General features: G+C 41.6%; 1 protein-coding gene across 4 annotated transcripts in view; it reads right to left on the bottom strand.

The window, feature by feature from the left end:
- The window catches only part of CAMKK1 (calcium/calmodulin dependent protein kinase kinase 1), a 445,750-nt gene that overhangs the window by 189,177 nt on the left and 235,217 nt on the right, over nucleotides 1-21,356 (bottom strand). For all 4 annotated transcript variants that reach the window (XM_075336377.1, XM_075336378.1, XM_075336379.1 and 1 more), the window contains one exon: nucleotides 14,696-14,749. In XM_075336377.1, coding sequence (XP_075192492.1) covers nucleotides 14,696-14,749 — 54 coding nt within the window. The remainder of the gene's footprint in view (nucleotides 1-14,695; nucleotides 14,750-21,356) is intronic.

The following is a 21,356-nucleotide window of genomic DNA, read 5'->3' as shown; positions in this document are numbered from 1 at the left end:
TTTTTTATTCAATAAATGTACATTATTTGCCTTTTGGTATTATTTGGCCTTGCACTTTTGTATTAGGAGTTTTTCTTATTTAAAACGTATTTTTATATATTCTTCAGTATTGGTAAAATTCCTAATTGTGTCCATTGTAAAAAGTCAAAATGTTAAAATAAGGGATTTTTAAGCATACAGATTATACATGTAAATCACCTAGATTGTTATGAGTCAAACAATGGGATTTTATTGGTTGTCAAGTATTATAACTCCAAGGCTGGAGTCACACTTGCGTATGGCATCCAATGCGAGAGCAATGGATGCAATATGCTAATGACTCCCGGCTCAGGGTCTGCTGCGAGTGTAAGACGAGTGTCATGCGACTGTGACCCGATCTTGCGATTGGGTCACAGCTGTGAAGATGAGGGCGGGCGCTACAGAGGAGAGGGAGGGGTTAATCCCCAATCTCCATTGTCAGCCTGCGCGTATATCGCACTGCACTGGGATAACATCAGTGCAGTCCGATGTTTCTCTTGCACCCATTCACTTGAATGGCTGCGAGTGACACGGCTCTCGCAGAAAATCGCAGCATGTTGCGATTTTTTTCCTCAATCCGTTTAGGGCTGGAAAAAAAAATTGCTGATCTGAGCTGCAGTATTGTCTAATATGGGGCCGAGTGCAATGCCAGACTTTCAAACATTGCATTCGTGCAAGTCATACGCAAGTGTGACTCCAGCCTAATACTCCTTTTGCAAATTGATTCCAGGACAATACTGGAAAGGAGAAAGAAGACCCATCAATTGCGTGTGTGCGTGTGTGTGTGTGTGTGTGTGTTTATATATATAAAAATAGATTTTACTTTATCCTTGCATTTCCATTTTTTCAAGCAGTTTTGCATTTGTGTTTCCTTTTATCTAGTTATTAAAGTTGTAATGACATGTAGACAAACGTACATACATTTTTGTAGGAAAAAAAACAGTTTTTAGTGTACTGTAGTAAAATGTTAAGTGGTAGGTTAAGTGCGATAACAGGTTGCAGAAAGTTATTGTTTTTTGCCATTTTTTTTCCATAAATTTGTGATGATAATATATAAGATCCCATTGGTTGTAAATTAGTCACAAACAGACCTCCTGTATTTAGTACGAGGTTACGTAGCCTCACAAAATGCTGGAAAGTAACCCAAGCCTGTATCTAAATTCATAATGCAATTCAGTTAGTAAAGGTCACAATTCCAATTAAAAGATGGGGGAAATTGAATATTGTGACATACAGCCCCACTGAGAGCTGACATGATAAAGAATGCCAGCTTGAAAACCAGCTACACTAAATTACTTTTTCTTTTAATGCAATTCAAAACATCGTCCCGCGATCTGACTTTGTGGCACACATTTGTCATTTGTCTGCGCTAAACTCCTCTAAATGACAAAATACTTTATGCAGAAACATAATGGAATAACGATTTATGTATTTTTTGTCTATCCAATCAACTGGATTAAATTTACACTGACAGTCTCATTTACACAGCGTCCTATGCTTCTACCCGGAATGGCTTAAACTGGTTACACTGTCCTTGGGCTTGTTTTTTTTGTATGGGAAAACTTATATAGAATAACACCATAGCTGTGAATCCATGGCCAGAAATTTAGTCACAATTTTAGCTTTTGAATTAGGACTGCATAGTCAAGACACCACTACACCAACGACTAAAGCAAAACGAATAAAATGTGACTATGCTGAGTTTGTGTGGAACATTACCATTAATTAATTAATTATTCTAAAGACCACTTTACATGGTGAAAACACCCACCCCCGTCGGTTGTGCATCATGGGCAAATAGCTGCCCGTGGCGCACAACATCGTTAGTCCCCGTCACACATACCTGCTTAACGACGTCGCTGTGGTCGGCGAACCGGCTCCTTTCTAAGGGGGAGGTCCATTCGGAGTCACAGCGGTGTCACTAAGCGTACGCCCAATAGAAGCGGAGGGGCAGAGATGAGCGGCCGGAACATCCCGCCCACCTCCTTCCTTCCTCATTGCCGGCGGCCGCAGGTACGATGTTGTTCCTCGCTCCTGCGGTGTCACACATAGCGATGTGTGCTGCCGCAGGAACGACAAACAACCTGCGTCCAGCACCAGCAACGATATTTGAGATTAGAACGATGTGTCAACGATCAACGATATGCTGAGTAATTTTGATAGTTAGCGGTCGTTCGTGCGTTTCACACGCAACGAAGTCGCTAACGAGGCCGGATGTGCGTCACGAATTCCGTGACCCCAACGACATCTCGTTAGCGATGTCGTTGCATGTAAAACTCCCCTTAAGGCCATGCTCCCATGTAGCATTTATTCATTTGTATTTATTTATTTATTTATTTTTCTCTTTGAATTTGTCCTTTTCAGTGAAATACATTAATACACTAATCAACATTTTCTCCAGTGTCCAGCATTGCGCTACGGTCTTCGTCGGAGACATGTGAAGTTCTGTTTCGGCTGCACACCCAGGGCTCTATGTGTGAACATGAAGTGAACTTACAATATAAGCCTATGGAGTTGCAGAACAAGGCTCCACAGCCTTACACTGTGTGATCCGAAAAGTTGGAACTTCAGTCACATGACTTTGAAGATGACCAGATTGGCATTGTAATCCAGGGAGGATGGCAATCGGTGAGTACATTAATACACCTACATTACACTACATACTGTATATAGTCACACTGGTTTAGACCTTAAATATTTCAGTGGGAGTGCTTATTTAATCAAAAATATTTTGCAGTTATTGGTCAAGTATGGCAAAATCCTGTAAAGCCCTTTAACGGTATGCAATGGTCTTCAATTACGAGCCATACACTCAATCATTGAAGACCAAAGTTGTTCACACCGGTTTTGAAGAGCAGGCATGGTGGAGTAAGGGTATGTGCGCACGTTGCATACTAGCCCAGCACCGAAAAGGTGCGCTTCAGAGCGCAGCTGAAAAGCTCCGTTCTGAAGCGCATGGTGCCGGCAAGAACGTGCGCTCTGCCTGCAGCTCCTGCCATACACAGAGCAGGAGCTGCCGGCAAAGCGCACGGAAGAAGTGACATGTCACTTCTTTTTGCGCAGCGCTTCGGCAGTAGCCGAAGCGCTGCGCTCTGAGACGCCACGTGCGCACGGCCCCTGCACAATCTCCATAGACTGTGCAGGGGACGCAGGACGCATGCAGTTACGCTGCGCTGCAAAGCGCAGCGTAACTGCATGAATTTACGCAACGTGCGCACATAGCCTTAGACACGCTTCATTCTTGAGGAGGTGCATGCCTCTTCATTAATCTGGAGCGTCTGATGAATGCCATGCTCCTCTGCGAGCTATGCCAGAAACCTTGCTCCAGTCAAATACTGGAGAGAAATTTCTGGAGTAAGGGATGCCACAGCTCATCATAATTGAAAAAATACCCTGGAGACACGGAAAGATAGAAAGATACAAACGCGGCGCCAATCTGAGTGTAGTGAGTTTTATATATATATATATATATATATATATATATAAAGGTGTTGAAATAGTGTAACTCTCACCTGGTTCAGAGGTTAGAAAGCCTGGAATAATCCAAAAGAAGTTAATCCACTTTCCAATAGGATTATGGTGCAGTATGCAGCAATCGCACTGGATACTATAGAGGAGCCCTCCAGCAGGTCCACTTAGTGAAAGAAGTTCCAAAGGCAATTACCAGTCTTGTGGCGCTCTTGCTACCAATGGTGGATTGGATGATTTTTGGTCATATGACTAGACCAATATACAAATAAATACGGTAGATATTTTATTTGTACATTAAAATATGGTTAATTATACAACGCGTTTCGGCTCGGATATTTTATCCTTCAGCCTTCTTCAGGTATAATTGAGAGAAAAACACATCTCTGAGCCGAAATGCGTTGTATAATTAACCATATTTTAATGTACAAATAAAATATCTCTTTACTTATTTGTATATTGGTCTAGTCATACGACCGAAAATCGTTCAATATGTTCCACCATTGGTAGCAGGAGCGCTGCAAGACTGGTAATTGCCTTTGGAACAGCTCGTCGTAAATTAGACAAGCTACCCTATTCTGACTTAGCTCTACTCATTTTTTAAGAACTGGGAGAAACTGATGTAAAACCACCAAAAGTTACAATATTTAGGCGCGACTCCGAGTTGTGCCTTAATATGCAACTTTTCAATGTTTTTTCGCCAGAATGATGAATTGGGCCCATTTTGTTTATACACTGTTGTAGTGAAAGAAAGGAATGTTATTATTTTCCAGTCTTCAAACATTGTACATTTAGCCAAGAAGGACCATCAATTACCATTGCTATTATTAGATAATTACTAAACTAAACAGAGAAGACCAAAATAGTACAGCATTATAAGATCACATTATATTTTATCAACAACATGTTTAGTCTAGAAGATTTCTAAAATGAAGGAATCTGAATATGTGTAGACATAGGGGTCGGTTCATCTTTGCTTTTGTGCATTTTTATGGAGTAAAATGGTTCTGATAATGACCTTTCTATTTGTCCCTTATTCTATTCTATACATGTTAACTTTACTTGGCTTCCTTCTGTGACTGTGTTTTTTGTTTAGCATTTTGGCTAGTTTTGGTTGTTCAAATGATTTAATCTAATTTATCATTTGCAACTGTTCAAATTGTCTAAACATTTTTGCACAATTGTACTCCAGTACCTTAGTAGATTACAATATCTGTCTAAATTTCTGGTTTTTTTTTGTGGTTGAAGACTAACGTGACATTTTAAAGGATTGCGTAACTTTGTTACTCTAAAAATAAGCAAAAGAGCAGAAAAAAATAAGACTCTGAACATGCTCCAATTGTGCAAAAAAAAAGGGGATAGATAGAGTAGACAAAGAGAATGAGAAGTAGGGGTCAATGAGAGTTTAGGGGGACTGGAACATGCAAGGAAAGAAGGAAGGGGGGAGGAAGAAATGTGTTAATAGTATTAAATGTCTGCTGGTGAATGCAAGAAGTCTTGCAAACAAAAAAATTTAATGAAATGGAGCCTCTTATGTTAACCATGGATTACGATGTGGTAGGCCTTATGGAAACCTTGCTGGATGAAAGCCATGACTGGATGACAAACGTGATGGATAATACTACATTCAGAAAGGACAGGAACGACAAAAGATGGAGGGGTGCGTATATTTATTAAATGTAACTTAAGATCTGTGCTCAATGATGACATTGGGGTGGAACTGCGAGAATATAGAGTCAGTATGTACAAATGTACACAAGGGTGGCAATATAGAAAGCTGCTAATTGGAGTTTGCTATAAGCCTCCTAAAATAGCTCAACAGGTAGAGGGTGAAATGCTGCAACAAGTGAAAAGGACAGCAAATAATAATCAGGTTCTTATTATGGGGTATTTCAACTATTCAGACATTAAATGAGAAATAAAATCTTTTGGTTGTGCTAAATGCTTAACGTTCTTATTTACAATACAAAACAATTACATATCTCAGATGGTAGATGAACCGACAAGGGGAGATAATTTGCTGGATCTGGTCCTGTCAAATAGACCAGATACAATTTCAGATTTACAGGTCCGGGAGCACTTGGGCACCAGCGATCATAATATGGTAAGGTTTAATGTAAGTGCAAATCTGGATGTTGGTAAAGTAGCTGATGTGATTTATCTGGACTTTGTAAAGGCATTTGATACTGTGGCATATAATAGCCTTATACTGAAGCTCCAGAAACAGGAACTAGGGGAACTCTAAGAAGATAGTAAGGAATTGGCTAAAAGATGGGAAACAAAGTTGTCATAAATGGTACATTCTCTAAATGGGCATAGTCAGCAGTGGTGACCACAGGGATCTGTGCTAGGACAGATTCTTTTTAATCTCTTTATTAAGGACCTTGTGGATAAGACAGAGAGTAATGTGTCAGTCTTTGCTGACGACACCAAACTATGTAGGATGTTAAAAACTGACCTTGATAGCATAATATTACAAAATGATCTGGATAAGATGTCAGAATGGGCTGACACTTGGCAAATGAGATTTAATGTTGATAAATGTTAACTAATGCACCTACGACAGAGTAAGGGGTACTTTGCACACTGCGACATCGCTAGCCGATTGTAGCGATGCTGAGCGCGATAGTCCCCGCCCCCGTCGCAGATGCGATATCTTGTGATAGCTGCCGTAGCGAACATTATTGCTACGGCAGTTTCACACGCACTTACCTGCCCTGCGATGTCGCTCTGGCCGGCGACCCGCCTCCTTCCTAAGGGGACGGGTCGTTTGGCGTCACAGCGAAGTCACACAGCAGGCGGCCAATAGAAGCGGAGGGGCGGAGATGAGCGGGATGTAAACATCCCGCCCACCTTCTTTCTTCCTCATTGGAGGCGGGACGCAGGTAAGGAGATGTTCCTCGCTCCTACGGCTTCATACACAGCGATGTGTGCTGCCGCAGGAACAAGGAACAACATTGTACCCGTTGCTGCAGCGAAATTATGGAAATGACCGACACTACACAGATCACCGATTTTCGACGCTTTTGCGATCGTTTATCGGTGCTTCTAGGCTTTACACATTGCGACGTCGTTACTGGCGCCGGATGTGCGTCACTTTCAATTTGACCCCGACGATATCGCAATAGCGATGTTGCAACGTGCAAAGTACCCCTAAGGGTCCCGTCACACGTAGCGATGCACCAAAGATCCCACCAGTCATCCGACCTGGCAGGGATCGTTGGTGCGTCGCTACATGGTCACTGGTGAGCTGTCAATCAGGCAGATCTCACCAGCGACCAGCGACTCGTGTAACGATGCTGCACTTGGTAACCAGGCTAAATATCAGGTAACTAAGTAAAGAGCTTTGCTTGGTTACCCAATATTTCCCCTGGTTACCAAGATACACCGCTTACAGGCTGCCAGCGCTGACTCCCTCTATACGTAGCTAGCGTACACATCGGGTTACTATGCAAAGCACTTTGCTTAGTTACCCAATATTTACCCTGGCTACGTGTGCAGGGAGCCAGCGCTGGCAGCCTATAAGCGGCATACGCTGGTAACCAGGGTAAATATCGAGTAACCAAGCAAAGCGCTTTACTTGGTTACCCGATATTTACCCTGGCTACCAGCATACGCTGCTTACCCAGACTCAGTGCTCGTTGGTCTCTCGCAGTCAAAAACGCCAATGCGTGTTGCACAGCGGGAGACCAATGAGCAAAATAATGTCCTGATCATTTTGTAACGATCAGCGACTTTGCAGCAGGGGTCCGCTTGCTGCTACGTGTCACACACAGCGACGTCGCTGGCGAGGTCGCTGATACGTCACAAAACCTGTGACATTTCAGCGATCTCGCTAGTGAGATCGCTATGTGTGACGGGGGCTTAATCCTATAGCTGCGTATACATTAAATGGAAGTAAACTCGGAACTACAGAACAGGAGAAGGACTTGGCTATTCTGGTTACAAGTAAGCGGAGCCGCAGTACTCAATGTCAGGCAGCAGCTGCAAAAGCAAACAGGATTCTAGGGTGTATAAAATCAGAGAATAAATCCCGTGATCCCAACGTATTGTTACTCCTCTAAAAGTCACTTGATCCAGTTTTGGGCTCCACATTTTAAAAAGGACATTCAGAAGTTAGAATCAGTTCAAAGGCAGGCAACTAGACTACTACAAGGAATGGAGGCCTCCCATATGATGACAGGTTGAAAAAGTTGGTTTTGTTTAACTTAGAAAAAAGTTGTCTCAGAGGAGATATCAATTATATGTATAAATACATGTGTGGTCAATATAAAGGACTGGCATATGACTTATTCCTTCCAAAGTCAATACTAAGGACCAGAGGGCATTCACCGTGAGTAGAAGAAAGGTGATTCCAGAAGCTAAACAGGAAAGGGTTCTTTACTGTTAGAGCAGTCAGACATTGGAATGCCCTACCACAAGAGGTAGTAATGGCACACACTTTAAAAAAAAAAAAAAGGGCTGGATGATTTCCTCAGCACATATAACATAGTCGGTTATAGTTGACTTAGTGACAAATATGTATAATTGGTGGAGGAAGGCTGAACTAGATGGACCTAGGTCTTTTTTCAACCTTTGTAAATATATAATTATGTAACATCAAGCATTGTGTGCCCATTTTGATGAATTTGGTGTAATGGTGTAAAATGCATTTAACAAAAAAGTGCACAAACTAAAGGGGGCTTTACACGCTGCGATCTCACTAGCGAGATCGCAAGCGCTCGTACCCGCCCCCGTCGGTTGTGCGACACGGGCAAATTGCTGCCCGTGGCACACAACCTCGCTTACCCCCGTCACACGCACTTACCTGTCCTGCGACGTCGCTCTGGCCGGCGAACCGCCTCCTTTCTAAGGGGGCAGGTTGTGCGGCGTCAAATCGACGTCACACGGCAGGCGTCCAATAGAAGCGGAGGGGCGGAGATGAGCAGGACGTAACATCCCGCCCACCTCCTTCCGCATAGCCGGTGGAGACAGGTAAGGAGATGTTCCTTGCTCCTGCGGTGTCACACACAGTGATGTGTGCTGCCGCAGGAACGAGGAACAACATCGCTAACATGCAGAAAACGATTTTTTGTTTTTTTTTCAGGACGACCTCTCCGCAGCAAACGATTTTGCCTGCTTTTGCGATCATTTAAGGTCGCACATAAGTGTCACACGCTGCGATCTCGTTAATGACGCTGGATGTGCGTCGCTAACGACGTGACCCCGACAAGAAATCATTAACGATATTGCAGCGTGTAAACCCCCTTAAGATATATGTGACAATAGGCAAAAAAACTATTGCAATACACAAACATGGAAAAATATGATACTCCCTTTGCATGTTTTATTTTTCTGCTTATATTTTGACAGTTTTATTATACGTTTTTGTCATAATTTAGATTTTCAGTGCCTGGTTGGCCATTATTTTCTGGCACGTTCACTGCAGTCGTCTGACTTATTAACTGCATTCTGAACAAGTCACATACAAGTTCCATTGTTCAGGCTGGTTAAGGGTCATCTCTTGCCTCCTGGTTACAAAATCTAGGTGTCATGATCCAAGCCGGCTTTTCCCTGCTGCTGGTTACAGCTCTGGCCTGGTCATGTCAGGGATTAACTTCCCTTGCCTGGTTCTGGATGCCAGGACGCTATATATTGCCTCTCTACCTATGGCTCAGTGCCAGTGATATTTCTGCCTTGCAGCTTGTATACTGGCTCTGGTGAGTGTTCCTGATCTGTTCTGCCTCCCTGCTACTGTGTCCTGATTTTGACCCTCCCCCGTTTGTCTGCCTATCCCAACCCCTGATTTCCCTCTCCTCTCTGTTGTTTGTGTTTCCCTTTGCATACCTGATCTCCCGACTTCCGACTCGGTTCTGTTTTCTGACTTGATATTGATCGTCCCCTTTGCAGTGACTCGACTATCCCGCCTAGACCCTGACTGACTACTCTATTGCCCCCTGGTGGTTCGCCTGTTGACTGCCTGCTGAAGTTACTCTGCTGTACTTCAGCTGCCTTTCCGTTACAGTGTTTCTTTGTCTCTCATTCACTACTCTGCTGCCACCTAGTGGGGATTACGCTGTACTATGTCTTACTAGCCTTTGTACAGCGTGACACTAGGTATATTAAATAATATGCCAAATTTATCAATCATTGTGCAACACATTCATAAATTCGGTGCTAATAAAGATTCCTCCATGAGGATTCTCCCCTCAATACTGGTATAATAGGTGTACCTCTGCCTCATATAACACTGCTCATTAAATCACATACATTACTATGCACAAAAAAAACCAATTTGGTTCGAAAAGCAAATATTTTGAGCAGTAATAGGATACTACATAATAATGATAATTTCCTTGCAAAGCTACGTACAGAAGCTCCCGATGAAATCTGACACCCTCAAAGTACATAAGAACAATAGAAACCCTATATCTAGAACGTCAGTCATCAGACATACGCCAATAGTAATGATGGAATATCTGTCTACAGCTTTTCACAGAATATTAAAAACGTGAAGCTTATGGAGCACCCCACGGGGTCTTGGGAATACTCGTCACCGGGCCAGTGAGGGTCAGGGGATGTCATGGGTGGCCCTGCCTGGTTTCGTGACCCCGAGGTGTCCACAAAAGGGTAATGGTTTTTCGAAATATGCTTATAGTGTTTCAGAGTAAAACAGAAACGGCTGCAAACACACAGTCAGATCTGGATTTGTACTGGCCATGGGTCAGGCAGCATGAATCGGATAACAGGTTTCAAGCTGTGAGTTTCAAGTCTCTTTGGTAGTTCAATAGGGATATAGAGGTTTATTTATGTTTTGTGTCTATTTATTCATTGTAGTGTTATTTGTTGTTTACAAGCTTTTTCTATCTTGATTTCTATCACCAAGTGTATCTCTTTTTTTTTTTACCTAGTATTCTCACGTTGTCTATATTTTTTTTGTATATCTATGTAATTAATTAATTTTTTTTATATGCTTAATAAAAATGTACTGTACTTCTGTAATACAGTAAATTTATCTTTTCCTTCTTTAGTATTTTTGGCTGGGGTTGTTATTATATTGTCTGTTGTGTTTTTCTAATACTAGATTCACAATTTTTCTATACAGAAGACTTTTCAGCAGTCTTATTATCATTACAGGCAGGATTACAATGAAAGGTAAAACCACTATAACAAAGGATTCACCATTCACAATAGTTAGTGGTCAGCGGTCACCCTTTCTTCTAAGCCCCCGTCACATTTAACGACTTTCCAGCGATCCCGACAACGATACAACCAGGGTATCATATATATATATATATATATAAGGATCGCTGGTAAGTCGCTATGTGGTCGCTGGTGAGATGTCAAACAGTCAGATCTTCCCAACGACGCAGCAACACTACAGCGACCATAGCAACCTGTATAATGATCTCGGCGGTCGTTGGGACCCTGTCACACGGCAGCTAGTGTGACATTCAGGCCTACGTGGCTGTACATGTCTGAGCTCTGAGTCGTCAACGAGATCGTTGGTAAGGCGTCAAACACACCGGAGCATCCTGTCCAGCAGGACGTCCATGATCAAAAAATGGACCAGGCCATTCCGACATGACCAGCGATCTCACAGCAGGGGCCTGGTCGCTGCTATGTGTCAAACATAGCGAGATTGCTGGCGAGGTCATTGTTGCATCACAAAATCTGTGACTCAGCAGCGATCTCGCTAGCAATCTCGATATGTGTGAAGGTACCTTTACGTTCATAATGACCTTTACCCAGAGAGCTTTTCTGAAATAAAGTCAATGATTCACAGCTAGTCTATTGCAGTCTTTGTCCATCTGGCTGCTTCTACACCATAAGAGTCTAGTCATAGGCTTCGTGGCCAATGTCGAAAGAGCAAGAATATTATTATTATTATGATTATTATTATTATTATTATTATTAATATTAATAATAATATTACAATAGATTAATTTTAAAAAGAAGAACACATTAACATAAAATATGATTTAAACAACAGATCATGTACTAATTCCACTTTAAAAGTATCTACGGAGGCGACAACTTTTTAATTCGGTTTCTACTTAATTGCATCTCAGAATAGGAGCCATCTTTTCATTGTCATGCCAAATAATGGTGTTTGATTTCAGTGGTCAATGGCCTCAGTGCACACAAATATACTTCAGGACATTTCAGTTTTAATAACATTTTTGGGACATCACTATAACTCAATTTTACCAAGTATATTATCATTCCAGAAAGAAACTTAAATTCTAACATTTTAAAAGAACCAGGAATTGTTTGCATTTTACATTCTTTCATTTTTTTCAATACAAAACGTTTCTTCATTCATCATAAAACTTGAAAATTAGAAATTCAAAGGGAACCTGTCACTAGATGTTTCCCTTATAAGCTGTGACCACTACAGTAAGCCCTTATATACAGTATTCTAGGATACCCAAAAATGTGTAAAAAAAACACAGACGTGGAGTACCATATTCATAACAATCTAATTTCTTTTACATAGAAAAACATATAAAAAGACTTAAAATGTCATCATGCTGATATGAAATTAATGGAGAGCTCCAAATGAAGAGAAGGTATCTCCATGTGTCAATGGCAGCATATCGAGATGGTTAATTTAAAGGCATAAAATAAAAGATAGATGTATCCATAAATACCAGAACACATGTTCATGTGCATCATCCCATACAATTATATCTGAATTAAGACTCAAATGGGAGGCACATGATAATAAAATCCAGGGTCAGGCTATCATGTATGTAATAATCAAGTAAAGGATCTCAATCAGATATTGTATATTAATCGCTTACCCATAGGAATAAGATACCCAATGTGCTGCCGTTGAAACACCAAGGAGAACACACAACTCCCAACTCCTGTCCCGAACTTGCGTGTCACGTTAGCTTCCTCAGCAGGGGGAGGGTATTCTAGCATTTTAGAATACTCTATATAAGTTCCCAGGCCGCTCTGTAAAAAATATCTTTTATTATACTCAACTATGGAGCGGTCCAGTTCGATGGATGTTGCTGGTCCCGGTACGGCTCCTCCTATCTTCCTTCTATCGCTGTTCTCCTTCCCAGCTCTGTATAGATGATGCATCCTACATCAGCCACACAGAGGTCTCCACTGTGTTCATGCATACTTTGCTTTGCCCTGCTGAGAGCAGAGTAAAGTACTTAAGTGCGCATGCGTGGGCGTTCTTTGAGCTGTTGATGCGCCTGCACATTACAGTGCTCTGCATTCAGCAGTGCAGAGAGACGTGCGTGTGCGCAGGAGTGAAATGGAGGCCTCTGTGTGGATGACGTAGGACCAGTCATCCACAAGGATCTATGGAGGAGGGCAGCAATTGCAAGAAGATAGTTGGTGCCGGACCGAGACCAGCAATGCCCATCGCAGCTCAGTAAAATAAAGCTGTTTTTTACATTATACAGAGCAGCCTGGGAACTTACAGTGTCTTGCGAAAGTATTCAGCTCCCTTGAATTTTTCAACCTTTTCCCACATTTCAGGCTTCAAACATAAAGATAAAAAATTTAATATTATGGTGAAGAATCAACAACAAGTGGGACACAATTGTGAAATTGAACGAAATGTATTGCTTATTTTAAACTTTTTTAAAAAATAAATAACTGAAAAGTAGGGTGTGCAATATTATTCGTCCACTTTACTTTCAGTGCAGCAAACTCACTCCAGAAGTTCATTGAAGATCTCTGAATGATCCAATGTTGTCCTAAATGACTGATTATGATAAATATAAGCCACCTGTGTATAATCAAGCCTCCGTATAAATGCACCTGCTCTGTGATAGTCTCAGTGTTCTGTTTAAAGCACAGAGAGCATCATGAAGACCAAGGAACACAACAGCCAGGTCTGTGATACTGTTGTGGAGAAGTTTAAAGCTGGATTTGGTTACAAAAAGATTTCCAAAACTTTAAACATCACAAGGAGCACTGTGCAAGCGATCATATTGAAATGGAAGGAGTATCATACCACTGCAAATCTACCAAGACCCGGCCGTCCATCCAAACTTTCATCTCAAACAAGGAGAAGACTAATCAGTGATGCAGCCAAGAGGCCCATGATCACTCTGGATGAACTGCAGAGATCTACAGCTGAGGTAGGAGAGTCTGTCCATAGGACAACAATCAGTCGTACACTGCACAAATCTGGCCTTAATGGAAGAGTGGCAAAGAGAAAGCCATTTCTCAAAGATATTCATAAAAAGTTTTGATTAAAGTTTGCCACAAGCCACCTGGGAGACACACCAAACATGTGGAAGAAGGTGCTCTGATCAGATGAAACCAAAATCGAACTATTTGAACACAATGCCAAATGATATGTTTGTCGTAAAAGCAACACAGCTCATCACCCTGAACACACCATCCCCACTGTCAAACATGGTGGTGGCAGCATCATGGTTTGGGCCTGCTTTTCTTCAGCTGGGACAGTGAAAATGGTTAAAATTGATGTTAAGATGGATGGAGCCAAATACAGGACCATTCTTGAAGAAAACCTGTTGGCATCTTCAAAAGACCTGAGACTGGGACGGAGATTTGTCTTCCAACAAGACAATGATCCCAAACATAAAGCAAATCTACAATGGAATGGTTTACAAATAAACGAATCCAGGTGTTAGAATGGCCAAGTCAAAATCCTGACCTGAATCCAATCGAGATCTGTGGAAAGAGCTGTAAACTGCTGTTCACAAATGCTCTCCATCCAACCTCACTCAGCTCGAGCTGTTTGCAAAGGAAGAATGGGCAAGAATTTCAGTCTCTCGATGTGCAAAACTGGTAGATACATACCCCAAGCGACTTGCAGCTGTAATCGCAGCAAAAGGTGGCGCTACAAAGTATTAACTTAAAGGGAATGAATAATATTGCACGCCCCACTTTTCAGTTATTTTTTTTTTTTTTTTTTTTTTAAAAAAGTGTAAAATAAGCAATAAACTTCATTTAACTTCACAATTGTGTCCCACTTGTTGTTGATTCTTCACCATAGCATTAAAATTTTTATCTTTATGTTTGAAGCCTGAAATGTGGGAAAAGGTTTAAAAATTCAAGGGAGTTGAATACTTTCGCAAGGCACTGTATATACAGTATTGTAGAAATACTATATATAAGAGCTTACTAGTGGTGGCCGCAGCTTATAAGTGACAAATCAGGTGACAGGTTCCCTTTAACATTGACAGACAATATTTCCATTTTGTTCAATCATTAATCAGGTGTTACTTACATAATATTTGTCATCACTTTCATTGTAAGCCAGTTTCACAACACCATATGAGCCCTAGAAATAGAAAGATATTTAATATGGCTACGTATCACATTGCAAACACAATAGGATTACAGAACAGATGTGTAAGACAAGGCAAGGCCAGGTTTACAGACGACTGATAGCTGGAAAAGCGGATACTACACAAATCCACAGAGGTTCCCAATATGAACACAGGCTGATCCAGTTAGCTATATCAATTTCAAATGTAAATGTATCTCCACACACAAACATAAGAAGAAAATCATTGCTCTTCGGCTTGGTACTATTATAGGATACAATATTTTTACAGGTCATTTTGGAAACTTTCTTTTTTTTTAGTCCAGAACCAATAAAGTGTTTGAAAACGTCAAAGAAACCAAAGAATGAGAGCCACGTACATTCACACAGATAACAAATAAAATGCTTGTTACTGCATTTACTAAACTATCGTATGGTCCTGAAAGCATAGCCTAAGGGGTACTTTGCACGCTGCGACATCGCTACTGCGATATCGTCGGGGTCAAATCAAAAGTGACGCACATCCGGCGCCGGTAATGACGTTGCAACATGTAAAGCCTAGATGCGCCGAGAAACGATCACAAAAGCGTCGTAAATCGGTGATCTGTGTAGTGTCGGACATTTTCATAATGTCGCACCAATAGGAGATACGATGTTGTTCCTCGTTCCTGTGTGTGAAGCCGCAGGAGCGAGGATTATCTCCTTACCTGCCTCCACTGGCTATGCGGAAGGAAGAAGGTGGGCGGGATGTTTACGTCCCGCTCATCTCCGCCCCTCCGCTTCTATTGGCCGCCTGCCATGTGACGTTGCTGTGACGCCGCACGACCCGCCCCCTTAGGAAGGAGGCGGGTCGCTGGCCAGAGTGATGTCGCAGGGCAGATAAGTGCGTGTGAAGCTGCCGTAGCGATAATGTTCGCTACGGCAGCTATCACAATATATCGCATGTGCGACGGGGGTGGGTACTATCGCGCTTGGCATCGCTAGCATCGGCTAGCGATGTTGCAGCGTGCAAAGTACCCCTAAGGATAGGCCATCAATTGAAAAGTAGTGGACAACCCCTTTAAGGAAGCCAAACATGACATCTTGCACCAGATCCTTGAACACCATGCTGCTCTAATTTTATACCTTTTTGAAGCTTTTATCAGTCTCATACAAAGACACGAATGGAGTCTTATCTTGAGCAAAACCTCTTTAAATTTCTATGTTTTAACCACTTAGTTAAAATAACTTCTATTTGCATAAACAATTTACAACTGCATACGAATTGGAAATCCACATAGTGGAAGGGGTTAATGGAATTACAGCAAGTAGCTGCATGGGTGAGCCGAGGATAAGGTGCTTAGCCGTAAGAAACATAGCCCTGTAGGCAAACTAAATATAGTGAGAATATTCTATCACCCATACTGTCTGCTGAACTTGAAAATAATTCAGCAGTCTTATTTTTAAAAAAAAACACTAAACAAAAACAAAGTAGTGAGACTGGAAATCTCTGCGACAATATGTTGTAACAGTTGATATGCTAAACAAGTTCAAGAAGGGATTGGTTACCTTTCTAGAAAAATATAGTATTGCAGGTTATGAGTACTAGACTCTGCCTAACCTTCCGTTAAAGGGAATCCATCAGCTGGTTTTTGCTATGTAAACTGAAAACCTCATGCTGCAAGGGTTAAAACATAGAATTCAGGTATGCCTGTTTTGTCAAGGTCAGATCTGTTGCTTATTTGCTATGTTGGTTTAGGAAGCAGGACTTATCAATGCCCAAATTACAATGTCACATGCATGGCAGTCTGTCACGCCCCTCCTCTGATTGACACCTCACTGTCAATGTATAATTTCTATTGAGAGCCTGGTGTGGGCGATAAGCTCTCTCAGCTGCTCTGCTATGTGAGCTAAATCTGATTGTGTTAGAACAGCTGCAGCCTGTAATCTAAGTAATACATCGTTGGATTCAGGATCTCTTTTCCTTCATCATGCTGCTCTCAGATGAGGTAGCAAAACCTGCTGGCAGTATCCCTTTAAAGGGAACCTGTCAGGTCCCTTATGCACTCTACAAGCAGGAGCATGTGTGGACTAGAAACCCCATTCCTACACATCCCTGTGTTGTAATATTGTGTAATAATAATTTATAAAAAAAAACGTTTTATAACTTACATGTTCCCTATGTAAATAAGAAGAGGCACTAGCCCTAAGGGCGTCGCTTTGCACCGTGAGCGTCTGCATTCTTTTCATGGTATCACGCCCCCGGGGGCGTGATACCATGGATTTACATGAGCGAACTCACCATCAGATCCCGCGCATGTGCACTGCCATTCGTGCAGCCTTCTTATCCGGGTGTTTTCTTGTCGTTTCACAAGCACACTGCACATGATCCCTCTACTTATTTACATAGGAAACACATAAGTTATAAAAAGGTTTTTTTTAGAAATTCATATTACACAATATTACGACACAGGGATGGGTAGGCCGGGGTTTCTAGGCCACACATCACCCTGCTTGTAGAACACATAAGGAACCTCACAAGTTCCCTTTAATATGGGTCAACTGGCGCCTGCCTCATGGGGATTTTTCATTTCTGTGGAACAGCAAAAATTGTAATATATGTTGAACTAGATGGAGTAGTACAACCGTATAAATCAAACAGAGATCGGACTGCAATGCACGGACTACCCATCAGGTCTCCCCACCTGAGCATAACAGTTATGCTCAGGTCGGGAGATCCACCGGCCAGTCCATGCATTGCGGTACAATCTCAGTCTGAATACACCTTAAAACATACTGTAGTAAACAAACAAACAAAAAAAGAACACAGAAAAAAACTACCAATTTCACAGGAGAAACTACTAAGTTATGTTTACGCTTTTTTTTAAAGAAGTGCACCATAGGTTAAAAACGCCTAGTGTGAATAATAGTTTAAATATCTCATTTATTTTGTTATTATTGTAAAATGCTGAATTTTATTTTGCACAAACATAAAACAACATTTAAAAAATGCATCAAAAACTGAATGTGTGAATATGCTCCTACATAGCTTTATACTGCTAATACTTGTCTTTCCTTTAAATGAGGACAAATTAGTAGCCTTACAGATTTAGGCATCAGGACATATATATTGCCCTGTGAAAGTATTCACCTCCCTTGGCTTTTTACCTATTTTATTACATTACAACTATTGATGGGCAAACCCGGAATGTAAAATTTGGGATCTGGGCGGGATACCTAGTATCCAGGCACCTATCTCGATCACCGTTTAACTATATGGATCTGGCCATCTGAATAATTAAAAAAAAAAAAGATATAAAAAACAAAGAAAATATTGATAACCAGGAGCCATAAATTTACCAAGTCTCAAGTGCGGCTGCAACACTACTTCTATAGCCGCTACTTACTAAAGATTAGCGAACCTGAGGTTTGGTTTTTGAACCGAACAGCAACTTAAAAAAACAGGGCTCGGGTTCGGACTTCAGATGCTTTACGAGTGAACTTAAGTGTTCACAGGTATCCAGCTTGGGAAAGTTTGGATTGATTGCGGCTAGTGAACCGAACCTCCAAAGGTTCGCTCATCTTTACTCCTTACCCTCATACATATTAACTGCTCCCTCACTGCGTCTATGATTTGTTGCAGTCAGATCGTGCTCCCACCCTGTGTGACAGCATGTCTGACTGCTTGGAATCCATTAAGCTGTCTATAGTGGTGCAAACATAAATAAAATCAATAAAAAAATGTGCATAGTTCCCCATATTATGATACCAAGCACAGATAAATCATACGCCTACAGGCTGCAACCCCCAGCTGTGTGGTTAAAAAATATTTAAATAAATCATTTTTAAAACTGCGTGCGGTCTCGCCCAATATTGATACCTAATGATAATTAAGCCGACAGTTGGGGGATGGTATTCAAAGGTTGGGGAGTTCCATGGTTATTATGCCCCTCCTAGCCTAAAATAGCAGCCTGCAGCCTCCCAGAATTGTCGCATCCATTAGATGCGACAATTTCAGCACTTTACCCAGCTCATCCCAATTGCCCTGGTGCAGTGGCAGTCATGGAAATTTAAGGGGTTAATGACAGCTCACAGCTTCCACTAAGCCATAGATTAGTAATAGCAGGTGTCTATGAGACCCACCATTACTAATTGCTAAATGTAAAGAAACAAATAAAAAAATCCTTTATTTGAACTAAAATGAAAAAAAAAATAACCCTTTCACCCCTTTATTAACTCCCAAAACATCCAAGTCAAATGTAATCCACAAGAGGTCTTCCGACGAGTCCTGCTCTGCTACATCCTGTAGTCACAGTACATGGGTACAGAACATGAACCCGCTGCAGGCAGGTCGGTGAACACAGTTCACCTGAGGTAAGGTCACTGAGTTTAATGAGGTCATCTGAGGTCAGTTTACCTGCGGTAACAGGTGGGTTACCATGGGAACCTCCAGCTGTGACCGCAGATAAATTGAGTGAGGTCACCGCTTCCAGTTGGGACTTAGTCAGTATCAGCCTGAAGTCACAGAGTGCGGTCATGTCTTCTAATGTGCCCACGTGCTGTGATTTCAGTATGAAGCAGAGCCGGGATTGACGTGGGACCTTGTGTGGATTACGTTGGAAATGGGTGTTTGGGGTTAATAAATTAAAGAAACAGGGTGGGGTTTTTTGTATTTTATTTCAAGTAAAGGATTTTTTCCAGTGTTTGTGTTTATTTATTTTCATTTAGAGTATTAGTAATGGAGGTATCATAGACATCTTTCACTACTAATCTAGGGAGCAGTGGCAGCTGTGAGCTGTCATGAACCCCTTATATTATAGCATTAGTAATGGATATGTCGGTCTTACAGATGCGTCCCATTACCAATCTAGGGCTTAGTGGCAGCTGTGAGCTGCCATTAACCCCTTATATTACCCTGATTGCCACTGCACTAGGGCAAATCAGGATAAGCCAGGTAAGGTGCAGTAACTGTTGCATCTTATGGATGTGACAATTCTAGGTGGTTACAGACTGCTATTTTTAACATTGACCATGTACCTCCACAGCGTGAGAATACCAACCCCCAGCTGTCGGCTTTATCATGGCTGGGTATCAAAATTGGAGGCGACAGTATATAGTTTTTAAAATTATTTATTTTACTAATTAAAAAAAAAAGCCCCATGGGGTCCCTCTTATTTTGAGACACAGCCAAGATAAGTACACGGCTGGGGGCTGAAGCCTGTAGCTTTATGCTATATCTGTGCTGGGTATTACAATATAGGGGGACCCTATGCCAATTTTTTTATTTTTATGCCACTATAGGGACACAGGCAGTCAGACATGTTGTCACACAGCGTGGAGGCGCAGTGTGACTGCAACCAGAGACGCCGAGACTGCCAGCGGAAGCAGTGAATATGTATGAGGATAATGGGTGGCCCCAGAAGTACCGATGTGCAGGAGACTCAGTAAGTTTAAAGTGCTTTCTCTATTCCCATAGCCCTTTCTACCACTATTGTAAAGTAGAATATTCGGGGGCCCCATAGATTTCCTTGGGGATAGCCGCCTGGCCAGATATTCAGAATAAATTCCAGTCCCGAACTGTTGGGGTTTTTTTTTATTTGGATATCTGAGGGTTCACCCATCACTAATTAAACCTGTGTTTAAATATTTTTGTAATCCGATTTCTGTAATGCATCAGCACTAAGTACTCTAAGTTGGGGAAGTAAAGTGAGAAAAATATAGGTGAAAACTTATTTTATGGGATAAAATAAATAAAAATTACTATGTGCATATGTATTCACCCATTCTGCTATGAAGCCCCACAAAATTTCTGCTGCAAGCAATTATCTTCATAAGTCACATGCTTAATGAATGAAAGTCCAAGAGTTTTCAATCTAATGGTCTATCAGTATACACACACCTTTACTGAAAGGCTACCGAGGCTGCAGCACCATTAAGCAAGAGGCACCACTAATTAAACAACACCATGAAGACCAAAGAGCTCTCTAAACAAGTCAGAGATAAAGTTGTTGAGAAGTACAAGTCAGGGTTGGGTTCTATAAAAATGTCCTAATATCTGAAGATCTCCAGAAACACCATTCAATCCATTATGATCAAATGAAAAGAACATTGTACCACAACAAACCTACCAAGAGAGGGCCACCCACCAAACCTCTCAGCTCGGGCAAGGAGGGCATTAATCAGAGAGGCAGCACAGGGACCAAAGGTAACCCTGAAGGAGCTACAGAGTTCCCAAGCAGAGACTGGAGTATTTGCCCATACAATCACAATAAGATGTACACGCCATACAGCTGGCCTTTGTGGAAGTGTAGTCAGAAAAAAAGCCTTTACTTACAACAAAAAATTGGAAGGCTTTTTTTTTGTATACCAAAAGACATGTGGGAGACACCTCAAATGTATGGAAGAATTTGCTGTGGTCAGATGACACTAAATTTTAACTTTTTGGCCACCAAGGTAAACAATATGTCTGAGGCCAAACAAACACAGATCACCACCCCGAGAACACCATCCCCACAGTGAAACATGGTTGGGGCAGCATCATACTGTGGGGATGTTTTTCAACAGCAGGGACAGTGAAAATGGTCCTACTTGAGCGGACGATGGATGGTGCAAAATACAGGGATATTATTTCACACTAGGTACA

The sequence above is a fragment of the Anomaloglossus baeobatrachus genome, chromosome 2 (genome assembly GCF_048569485.1).
Source record: "Anomaloglossus baeobatrachus isolate aAnoBae1 chromosome 2, aAnoBae1.hap1, whole genome shotgun sequence".
Lineage (NCBI taxonomy): Eukaryota > Metazoa > Chordata > Amphibia > Anura > Aromobatidae > Anomaloglossus > Anomaloglossus baeobatrachus.
Note: the sequence above shows the minus strand (reverse complement) of the source record. Positions and strands in the feature narration are given on the sequence as shown.